At 46.9% G+C, this 11,759-nt stretch overlaps 1 protein-coding gene across 1 annotated transcript in view; it reads left to right on the top strand.

The window, feature by feature from the left end:
- The first annotated feature begins 6,094 nt into the window (after positions 1–6,094).
- Positions 6,095–11,759, top strand: part of SEC14L1 (SEC14 like lipid binding 1) — a 41,712-nt gene continuing 36,047 nt past the window's right edge. Inside the window, exons 1-2 of the mRNA XM_032706676.1 lie at positions 6,095–6,210; positions 8,337–8,427. Of these exons, the coding sequence (XP_032562567.1) occupies positions 8,365–8,427 (63 nt within the window). The 5' untranslated portion in view covers positions 6,095–6,210; positions 8,337–8,364. The remainder of the gene's footprint in view (positions 6,211–8,336; positions 8,428–11,759) is intronic.

Raw genomic sequence — 11,759 nt, 5'->3', positions numbered from 1 at the left:
CTAGCAAAGGGATTGCAAACGTGGCTTTCCGTCACGCGGTACATTAGCCAAATTAATTCCAGGACAGTCAGCCAGTGGTGCTCGAGGCCGAGACAGATTAATGCTGCAGCCGTGTCAAAATCAGCAGAGCTGCTGCCTGCAACGTGCCAGCTCCCTGGACACAGCCAGCCTTCTGCTCAGCCATGCCCTCTGCCTCACACCTCTCCTGAGCGCTGAACCCGCTGGAATCAGTGACACAGACAATTCAATTGGAAGGAACATCTGTCTCTGAGCTGCGCTCCCATTCAGGCCACCGCCGCCGCTGCGAGTGGGTGACATTTTTTATGCGTCTCGCTTGCTTTCTTTAATCTCCCAAACACAGGCTCGCCTGTGGAGGCACAAGGAATGTTCCTCCCCCGTGAGAAGGGAAAAGGAATTAGCCAGCAGATTGAGCGTGTATAGCAAATAATGAGATTGCCTTGGATACAGGACCGGAATTCATGCAAAGAATGATGCTGATCGGAGAAGATAAGCAGCATTTTTAGGGTCTGCAAACGGCATCATGAAACTCGTGTTTCTCGAGTTCTAAAACATGCTTGGATGAAAGCTGCCAGCACAGGCCTGATCCACAGACAGTGTGATTTAAAAAATAAACCCTGAAATAGCTATACTGGTAGTAATTTTGGTGTGCAAGTGCCTCATAATGCCTCATTTTCCTCCAGGCACAGGAATAAGCTGAACAGCTACAGGCACTGTGATGCTGGCGGAGCAGCAGACACAAAGGAGGCTTGTCCTGGTGGAGCCCCACTGAAAGGTTCTGTGTTTGCCCACAGGGTGCAGAGCCAGCACTGGTGGAGTCAGTGTGTCCTTCAGAAAGGATTTGTGCAATACTTTTAATAATAAGTAGTTATTTCTTATTATTCCTCTTGTATTAAAAAAAAAAATAATAATTATCAACATGTTAGAGGCAAATAGGGACAAAGTCTCTACCTGGAGAGTGACCCAACAGCTTGACTCAGGGCTTGTTGAAGTAGATGAGAGTATTTGTACTGTCAGACTCATTAAAAGGAGGGATGGTAAACAGCCTTTGTTTTTATTTTTATAGGAAATTTACTCATCGTTGCATTTGCTGAGCCTCTTGGCTGAGACGGCTGTTTTTCTAAGGATTGACTGATCAGATCCTGGCAGTCCTTGAAGTCACTTAAAGGTACAACTGGAAACAGGCTCTTCCCTGTGAGGTAGGTACCAGGAAGCTCCCAGGCAGTGGCACATAGACACAGGGCTGTGTCCGAAGGCAATTAGAAAAGCTGGGCGTTCCCAACAGGCCAATGAACCCTTCCTTGCTCACAACTCCAGCTCCCTGTATTATGAGCTTGACATCTTCAACAACAATAAAAATTCCCCAGCAAGTAAGTTATCATCCAAGTGTTTTTCCCTTTAGACTGGAAAAAAGGTCATTTGGGGGGGGGAGGGGAATTCCATTTGGTATTTTGCCCCTCCAGTGTCTCAAGGATGAAGGACCACCGCCTCCCTAAGATCTTGCTCTATGGTGAACTTGCCACTGGCTGCCGCAAGAGAGGAGCCCCGAAGAAAAGATACAAGGACTCCCTGAAACAACATCTCAGCCTTGGCCATATTGATCACCATAATTGGTCCACTCTGGCCTCAAATCGGGAGGCTTGGAGACACAGCATCTATAACGCAGCGGAAGCCTTTGAGAACACACGCAGGATCTCTCTCGAGGAGAAAAGGCAACGCAGGAAGAACCGTGTCTTGCTGAATACTTCATCTAAGGAGTCTTTCTGTTGTGCCTTTTGCAACCGGATATGTCTGTCACGTATTGGCCTCATAAGTCACCAACGTGCCTGTAACAAATGTGGATAAAGCCTTCCCAAATCTTCGTTCGCGAAGCCCAGCCATGATTGATGATGATTGTCTGAGGGATAAAATAATCATGTGGAAGCCCCAAGGGGTGTCTCCCCCTCCTCGTGCTCCCCTGAGAAGACGATGCCATCAGCCTTTTAGGTGTTACAAATATCCAGCACGGGATTGGAATGTGCGTTGGAATATCTGCTCCAGCTCCTCATGCTTTAATTATTTCTGTACGAGCAGCCCCCCCCTGCACCACCTGCTCACTTTTGTCTTAGCACCGCACGGCTCATGAGCAGCGACGCTGAACTCCACGCAGGGAGCCTTGGATGGTTACAGGCTTTGCAGGGAGAGCGTGTGGATAAGGGCTGGGATGTGTGCCACACGCTCATCCTGATTCATCTCTTTCATGAATCAGGACTTGGGTCCTATTTGCTAACGTCTGTCTGCGCAACCTTTGCTATGTCAATGGTGCCTGTGCTCTGATGTCAGCTGCTGGACTCCGAGCGCTGGCAGCTGGTGTCCCTGGCCAGCTCCCAGCCTACAATTCAATTTTCCTACCAGTCACTTGAGAAGGGAGGAAAAAACATGTTTCTGGCTGTTTGTGGCATCAAAACATAAAGGGCTTCAGTTTACAAGGTCATTTAAGGCTTTTTTACAGCGGGACACATGGGAAAGTACAGATAAATCAAGCAGTGGTATAAAGTTAATAGATCTTCATTTATGGGGCACTGAACTACAGTAAACTAAGGCTGGTTTAATTCTGAATAAAAATCTCAGCACAAGAGTTTAACACCTTCTAAGTATTGTACATTAACATCCCCTCTCTGAACAGAGGCCAATCTGGAGATATTTTTACCCTTTTCCCAATCTTGTGAATAGTGGAAAATTACCACAGAGCTAAAAGGCAGGAGTGTTTGGGAAGAAGGGAACCACCCATGAAGAGAAGAGCTCTGGTCTCCTTTCTTATACTGACTTGCTGCATGACTTTTTCTACAGCATTTTGTGAGCCTCAATATTTATACCTGCATACTGGGATTACTAGTGTCTTCCCTGCCATTACAAAGAGCTTTAGGATCTTGAGAGGAATTTCTCCTCCTGTGTATTGTTTTCCCAGAATGGGCTGTCCAGAGAGCGTTCAAAAATATGTAAAGCTGTCACAGATGAGCACAGTCAGGTCTGTGTCTAGAGGGCTGAACTTGGGTGTCACAGTCAGTTTTAAGAGTAAAGGAGTGAAGGAATTCACACCTCCTCACATCCTGCACCATCAGGTTCTGTCTCCCTAGACTGACAAGGGAAAGAAAAAATGGTGACACCTAGTGAAGTACCCGTGATGCATTAAATAATAACTCTGTGTAAACCAGAATCAACGTCCCCAGGGCACAACTCTGTCCCATTAGCTGTTTTCTGTCATCCTGCTTATTTTAGCCGGGAATGGTATAATTTGGGGCCTTTTCATGGTTTTAAACGTTTAGGAAGGAGGTATTTATTTCAATGTAGCCAGTGATACATAAAAAATTCCGCTGACTCAGATGGGACTGATTTGTTAGAGAATGGCTCTTGAAGCCTTCAGTTTGCCTGAGCTCAAACTCTCATCCCTTTTCCACATATTTCAATAAACATACAGCATAGCAGCAAGATCTTGAATGAACATGTTCTCTCTTGTCAAGAAGTGCTGACAACCTCCTTTCTTTACTACAGCAGCTCTGAAGATCAGACCTGCTGGACAATAAGAAGTCGGATTTGCTTCACTTTTCTTCACTCCCTGGGACGCAAACAAAAGAAACCAGAGCAAGTTCCTGCCTGCTGAAATTCCAGGGGCTTGAACTACATTCCAGCACAACCGAGAGGCATTCTGAGTCTTTTCTTGGTATTTGTCAGCCCTGCACTGCTCCCAGGCAACTGCACTTTAAGTTAGATATTATTAATTTTAAAGGTTTGACTACCAATAGTTCTCATTCATTTCCATGGCAATATTGCCTGAAACAAGATAACAATTGCTTTGGGTTGTATAACCAAACTTCCTAACGTGAAGGAATGCAATCCAGGGAAAGTGCTCAGATGGAGGGAACTGACTGACCTTGCATAACCTCCCTAGGGCCAAACTTCCCTTCCTATCTAGCAATCTGCATTCCTAGCTTGCTGAAAATATTGAACAGTTTGCACTTTCAGTCTGTGTCCTCTGGGCTTCAGTCTCCCTCATGCCTCACAGCTTTCCTGAAACATTTCACCCACACGTTTATTCCTTTATATTCCTGCTAACGACGCATGGCTCGAGCTTTCATATGAGATGTAACAGGGATATAAACGATAATAGAAAATTTTAAAACCATATTACTTTCCTCTTCTTTGTCTATCTTGCTAAGATTATTGTTTCTGTGGAAAACAGCTGAGACACCTACCATGATTGATTTAGACCTTAAATTATGGACTTATGTGCTTTCACTCTATCAATAAACACCAAATATCTTTAGAAGTTTAAAGCTTTTCTGGTTACATGGCCGTTTGGTTAAGTAGAATAGTGGCAGTCAGTAAGAACTAAAACGTTTCCCAGAATCTAAAGAGAGAAGTGTTATGAACAAAGAGGAATCTGAGTGGGCGTAAATTCCTCGCCCTGCTATGCCGGTAGGATTATATCTCAGGCTTTCAGAGCAGGAAAAGGATGTTATAGGCATAATGGCAGGGAATATCAATCAGATAACTACATCTAATTGCAGCGTTACTAGATTAACTAGTTAAGTGCAGCTACATGAAGGCAACTGGCCAAGTGCCACAACAGAAACAGGATTCAGGGGAACAATTTCTCAACACATTAAACAAGTTTTTGTAAGGACTGGTTTCAGATAAGAAAGAACAGTAGCTGAAAACCTTGTTAATAGTAACTAAATATTCAGCTTTTCAGAAAGAATTGCACCTAAAGGCCAGGATAATGACTCTGAATTTTGGTAGATTTATTTTCAGAGGGAGTGAGCCATTAATAAAAGATGTTTTGGGTAAACAAAACACATTGATAGTGCTGTTGAAGGGAGCAGAGGCACGGGCCCCTAACTTTGAAGTCCTTATTTTAACACAGTTTATGATACTCTGGTACTGTACAAAACATTACTGTGTGTACCACGTCCTGCTCCCTGTGTCCTCCTGCACTTGGGGGGTGTGTGTGTGGCTGTGTGTGTGAGGAGGTGTGAGAGGTCATCTGTTGAGACCCCACCTGCAGAGCTGCCTCCAGCTCTGGGGTCCCAGCGTGGGAAGGACATGGAGCTGTTGGAGCGAGTCCTGAGGAGACACCAAGATGATCAGAGGGATGGAGCAGGTCTGCTGTGAGGAAATGCTGGGAGAGTTGGGATTGTTCAGCGTAGAGAAGAGAAGGCTATGAAGTGACCTAATTGCAGCCTTCTAGTATAGAATCACAGAATCACAGAATACGCTGAGTTGGAAGGGACCCATCAGGATCATCGAGTCCATCTCCTGGCCCTGCACAGGACACCCTGACAACCTCACCATGTGCCTGAGAGCATTGTCCAAAAGCTTCTTGAACTGAGACAGGCTTGCTGCTGTGACCAGCGCCCTGGGGACCCTGTTCCAGTGCTCAACGACTGTCTAGGTGAGAAACCTTTTCCCGATATCTAACCTAAACCTCCCCTGACAGCTTCATGCTGTACCTGAAGGGAGCCCACAAGAAACATGGAAGGAGACTATTTGCCAGGGCACGTGGTGACAGGACAAGGGGGAATGGCTTCACACTGACAGAGAGCAGGGTTAGACTGGATATTGGGAAGCTTTTCCCTGTGAGGGTGCTGAGCCAGGCTGGGATTGCTGGGGGTGTTCAGCCTGGAGAAGGGAAGGCTCCGGGGAGACCTCAGAGCCTCTCCCAGCGCCTAAGGGCGTCTCGTCAAAAGATGGAGAGTGACTTTTTACAAGTTACAGATAGCGACAGGACAAAAAGGAACTGTGTTAAGCCAAAAGAGGAGAGATTTAGGTTATACGCGAGGAAGAAATTTTTAACAATGAGCGTGGTGAGGCAGTGGCTGGGCGATCCCTGGAAGCGCTCAAGGCCAGGCTGGAGGGAGCGTGGAGCAACCCGGTTTAGCGGAAGGCGACCCTGCTGGAACAGGGTGAGTTTTAAACCCCTTTCACCGCCGAACCACTCTACAATTCCACAGCCGGTTGTCCCCTCACGCTCTCGGGGCAGCGCCGCGCATGCGCGCCGCCACTCCCGCCCCAGCCCCCCCGCCTCCCGGCAGCGCGCAGGCGCGCGGGCCGCCCCCGCCCGGCACCGCGAACGACGGGCGGCGGATCCCGCGCCCCCCCCGGCGCTCCCGCCCCGGCGGCATGAGGGGACAGCGCGGCCGGACCGAGCGAGCGGTAAGCGCGGCGCGGAGCCTGCCCAGCGCGCACCCTGCCCTGCCCTGCCCTCCCCTCCCCTCAGCCCCGCCGCCGCCGCCGTGCCCCCGCGGCAAGTTTCCCATTGTCCGCCCCGCTGCCTGCCGGCTCCTCTCAGCGCTGCCCGCGGCGAGCCCCGGGAGCGGCCGGCGCTGCCCGTGGCGGGCGGCGGGTGGTGGTCGCGGTGGGGATGGTGGTGATGATGATGATGGTGGTGGGGGGGCGGGGGGTCGCGGTCCTCGGGCGGGTCACGGCGGCGCCGCCGCGGTCGCTGCGCTCCCGGGCCCTGGAACGGATCCCCCCGGGACAGCGCGGGGATGTCACAGGTGTCCCCCCGTCCCGTCCTGTCCCCTCCCGGAGTGTCCTGGATCCCGCAGGGGCTGTCACAGGTGCTCCCCCCCACCCCAATCCCTTCCTGTCCCCTCTCGGGGTGTCCCGCATCCCGCGGGGCATGTCACTGATGTCCCCCCTCATCCTTTCCTGTCCCCTCCTGGCGTGTCCCGCATCCGCCGCATCCCTCGGGGACGACGCGGGGCTGTCACAGGTGTCCCTCTCATCCCTTCCTGTCCCTTCCCAGGGTGTTCCGCATTCTCTGGGACACCGCGGGGCTGTCACAGGTGTGTCCCCCCCCTCCCTTCCCATCCCGTCGCGGCGTGTCCCGTATCCCTCCTATCCCCCTGGAGCAGCACGGGGCTGTCACAGGTGTCCCCTCCATCCCTTCCTGGGGTGTTCCGCATCCCCCGGGACACCGCGGGGCTGTCACAGGTGTCCCCCCATCGCTTCCCGTCCCCTCCCGGCGTGTCCCGCATCCCTCCGGAGCAGCGTGGGGCTGTCACAGATGTCCCCTCCATCCCGTCCCGGAGTGTCCCGTATCCCCCCGGGACACCGCGGCTCTGTCAGCGGTGTCCCCCCCAGCCCTTCGCGGGGTGTCCCGGCTGCGCCGCGGCGGGAGGAAACACGGAGTTTCTTTGTTGTGTAACTCTTTTTTTGTACGAGGATTACAGAGGGCTTGCGGCCGTTTGTGCTGATTCAGGTGTTTTTTTTTTTTTTTTTTGTAAAATGCAGGGTAGTCATGGGTAAATTCCGCTCTGGAATGGGATGTCGGAGAACTTCCCCGCGGCTCTGGGGGTTGTTTGTTGGCTCCTGCCGTGTCCGAGGAGCCGCCGAGCCCCGCTCCGGGGCCGGTGTCGCTCCCGCGGCGCTGCAGGAACGTGAGAGCGCGTTAAGGACAGAAAAGTAAAGCGAACTTACTCTAACAAACCCGTTTCTCTCCAAAATGACGCTGGCTCGCAGCCCGCGGCTCATCTGCGAGTGCTGCTGCCAGGATTTTTCAATAAACGTAATTGCAGTCGAGAGAGTTCGGGTCAAGCCGGGGAAAGCACACACGAAGCCTTTGGAATAACTCCTCGCTGTGTTGCCAGTGACATTTTTTCTGGCCGTATAGTGGAATTTTTGCAGTTTCGTCCAATTTGGTTTTTTCCCCAGCTCTCTCTCTTAAGTTTCTCTCTCAAAAGTTTTAATTAATTGTTTTTGACGATTATAGCAATACAGCTTTGTATTGCTGTGCTGCAGTGATCCGGGTTTTTTTCTCTCTTTCTGAAAACAAGAATTTTTAACATTTATTTCTTAACCTCTTTTTGTGTTTTCTGTGCTTATTTATTTATTTTTTTTTAAAAAAACCCAGTCCCACTTCGGCATGAGCTCTGAGCAGGGCAGCCCACATGCAGTGCTGGGGGACTGGGAAATGCTGCTGTGCCTGTCGCTGGGATGTGGCAGTGTTTGGTTCTCAGCAGCACAGGAAGTCTCACCCATCTGACAAAGAGTCATAAAACCACGTTAAAGATTTGTTACTAAAAGTGGCCTGAAAATGTGCTAATTTTATGTCGTGTTTGGAAGAAATGATAAGTCATTTCTGACAAATACATATATATATATATATATATATATAGCTTTTCAAGGCCCCCTTGGGTCTTAAAAAAAGTTGTCAAGGAATTGTGAAGGGTTTCCTGTGGAATTGCTCGTGGGGCACCACGCACGGAATAATTGTGTGAGGAGATTGAAAATGGCTTCCTATGTTTGACAGATGGTTTTAAAAATTTCTTTTTCAGGTTTGAGTTGCTCTCACCAACTGCAGCAATGGTGCAGAAGTACCAGTCCCCCGTACGGGTGTATAAACACCCTTTTGAGTTAATTATGGCTGTAAGTATTAATTTTTGCTGTAATTTTCTTCTTGACAGTCCCTTCTGTTGCTGAGTACTTACTGGGCTCCGTTTTGTAGATGCTGTAGAACACACAAAGCTGGAACAATACGCAAAATATGAGATGTGTGTGTTTTGATGGCTGCTTCTCTGCCCAGAGTGTTTTTTTAGATAATGTTCTCTGATTTTCCTGAATTTTAGATATAACTTTCAGATGAAATTTGCAGATGATAATTTACAGATGTATTTGAAAGTGAGAGCAAAACTAGGCTCGAAGTATGCTGCCCAGTTGAGTACTGGGAGCAAACTCTTCTAGAATGGGAAAAAATGTCATGTACGTTGATTAAAAGGTTGTTGTGGTTGTGTCTTCATCAGGGTAGAGTTTACAGGGCTCAAAGGCACAAAGAAAGCCACGAAAGCAAGGATAAGCCTGAGTGAAAAAAGAGAAAGGGCACTGCTGATACTTTCAGGGAAGGAAAGAAAAAAGCTTCTAGGGAGGTCAGAGAGATGAACAAAAAGCCTTTTGGGTGCATAGTTGCTAATTTGTGTGATAATGTTACAATAGTGATTTAAAAAAAAAAAAAAGAAATCCTAATTAAGTTCCCTCTTCTTTCTCCCTCTCCCCTTCTCCCTCCCTCTTTTTTAAAATAAAAAAACCAAAACTCAGAAAGGAAGTAGGTATTTGACATTTTAAAGTCTGTTCAGCTCTGGGGCTCTCATTAGTTACAAAGAGCAGTTAAGGAGCTTTTCCCTGATAAAAACAGTTGAAACCAATCATAACCTAAATAATAATTGTTTTATTTCACTTGCTGAAAATACTACGTCTAATGGTCTCAGAGGAGAGTTTTAAAAGTGCTCATAGTGTAAATATTTGGATAGATCACATGGTTTGGAGTGCAGAGTTCCTTGCAGAAGTGATCCTTTGCAGTCTCGGGGCAAAAAAAAGGATTAGGTCACTCTACAGGGAATACTTCCATTTCCTTTTATCTTATTCCTAAAGCTGCCTCCAGTATTACACATGTAGGTCTTGCTCTTGCAAACACTTCAAGGCAGAGAGTGGTTATTTTCCTGAGCACAGAAGAATCAGACTGTGATATGTTTAAGGTCTTTTAGGACCTTATTACGCTGACAGCTGGGCTTCAGGTGGTTTCTAATTTAGATTTGATGGTGTATGTAACTTCAGCCTTCAGTGGAGTTCTGCTGGCTCTTACATCAATCAGCCAAAATGAGTTTCTTGGACAGAATTCTCTGGCTGTTTGCTGGACTGATAAATCTTCACCTCGCTGTCGAATTGAAGGCAAAAAATTCTTCCCTTGAGTTATTTCTTCAAAGATATTTTAAGTCAAAGTGCTGATATCAGGATTTTTCACAACCCTTTAATGGGTGTAATTAGAAACACTTCTGACTATTAATATGAACTGGGAGTTCTCAAACTGTTCTGTGTCTTGGGGGTAATATTTGAAAAATAATCTTTACCAAATATTAGGTCTTTTCTTTGGAGAGAAAGAGGCTGTGCTACGTATGCAATTAGGATAAGACAGTAGTTGAAAAATTAAAAGTGAACTAAGAGGAGAAGAATGCTTATAAAAAGAAACAGCTGAACAAGATCCTTTCTGGGACTGGATGAGCGATAATACACATGATTTATTTAGTCTGTGTCAGGGCAGTGAGTTATCACTTGAACTTGTTCAGAATGTGAGCACTGGATGAACATCCTCCTCCTGCCATGTCGCTTCTGAGTTTTAAAACTCGTAAAATTCCTGGAGGTGATCCATCAAAACTATCCATGCATTTTGTGGAGGGTGTAGAGGAGTGCCTCCATGAGCCAAATTCTGTAAGGAGTATAAACAGTATATGATAGCTTGATGCTTTGTTACTGTTTTGTTACTGTCTTCCCTTGGTGGAATAGTGGTTGCATAAGTTGATGAAGTATTTCTGGAAGGAATATTCGTGTCGAATTTTTTTCTCACTAAAGTGGAAGCACTACATTGCATATTCTCAACAAAAAATTGCTATAATGTTGTTTTAACAGTGCCACCAGCTCCTCTGAAAGGAGGCACGTGGCCTGGCATATACCAAGCTTGAATTTAAAGCACCCAGCAATGACTTAACAACATGTTTTATTTGATTCTTCTCTTCCCCTCTCTTTTATTTGCACCCAACCTTTGAGAGAAGAACGTGTCCTCAAACAGAGGTTTAAACCCACACACCAGAGATGCTCACCTGTCACCAGTAAAAAGCCTGTTGGAGAAACCTTTGTTTGGTGAATGTGGCAGCAGGGTTTTGTGTGCTGAGTTATCACTGTTTCTAGCCTGGGTCTTGTTGTGTGGGATCTCATCTTCGTCTTAAGCTGCTGAGTACTTTTAAAAATGTTATTTGGCAAATTGTCCTCCTTTTCCTGGGTTTTCTCTGGAACCAAAGAGGTCATTCACTCTGCAGAGTGTCAGTGAAGTGATGTGAACTTCACTGTAAAGATTTCCTGGAGGATACGTGTTCCAGTTACAAAGTGGAACTCATTAAGTCAAACTAATATTTAACGTTCAGATAGAGAAATCAGCATTAAATTCTTCTTTTCTGCCAGCAACCAAGTGAATGCCACTTGCAGAGTGGGTCATTTAGACTACAAAATTCCTATTTGCCCACTTTTCCTTTCCTGGGTTTTCAAGAGGTACTTGAGGGAGAATGGAGCACAATCAGCATTCCATTCATGCAGCTCTAGTGTGTTTTGAGAGAACTTTGTTCTCTCTGTGAAATGTGAGTGCAGCTCTATATTAAGACAAAAAACTGAATTTAATTCCACTTTGATCTAAGCCAAGATTGACAAGACAAGTGCTTTGCAGACAATTATGACATAAAGACTTTTAAAATAGACACAGTCAAAATTCTTTTCCTAAGTGCAATTGATGTTGAAAATAAGTCCCTCTGTTAACGCTCCTCCACTGAAATCCAGAGCTCATCTGTTGAACCCTAATATATCTCTATGGCAATGTCCTTCAAGGCACAGCTCCTCCTCTCCCAGGTCTGGGAGGGCACTGGGGAGGTTCTGTGGTTGGCAGAGGTCAGGAGATCCATTCCTGAAAGCTTCTTGCCTGCCTTCATCATTAAGGGCCAGCTGTGTAAAATCTAGTATGAGGAGCTACTCCCCGTGGAGATTTCCTTTTACTGGCAAATTGTGTGGTTCCAGATAACATCTAAGATGCAAATCTTGTAAGGAAACTGTGTTCTGAACTTGAAAAGACTGTAGAATCACAGGCCAGAAATTACCATGTTTTAGTCTGACACACCTAACACAGGCACGATGATTTCACCAAATATTTTCCAAAGCTGACGTGA

Source organism: Chiroxiphia lanceolata, chromosome 19, assembly GCF_009829145.1.
Source record: "Chiroxiphia lanceolata isolate bChiLan1 chromosome 19, bChiLan1.pri, whole genome shotgun sequence".
Classification (NCBI taxonomy): domain Eukaryota; kingdom Metazoa; phylum Chordata; class Aves; order Passeriformes; family Pipridae; genus Chiroxiphia; species Chiroxiphia lanceolata.
Note: the sequence above shows the minus strand (reverse complement) of the source record. Positions and strands in the feature narration are given on the sequence as shown.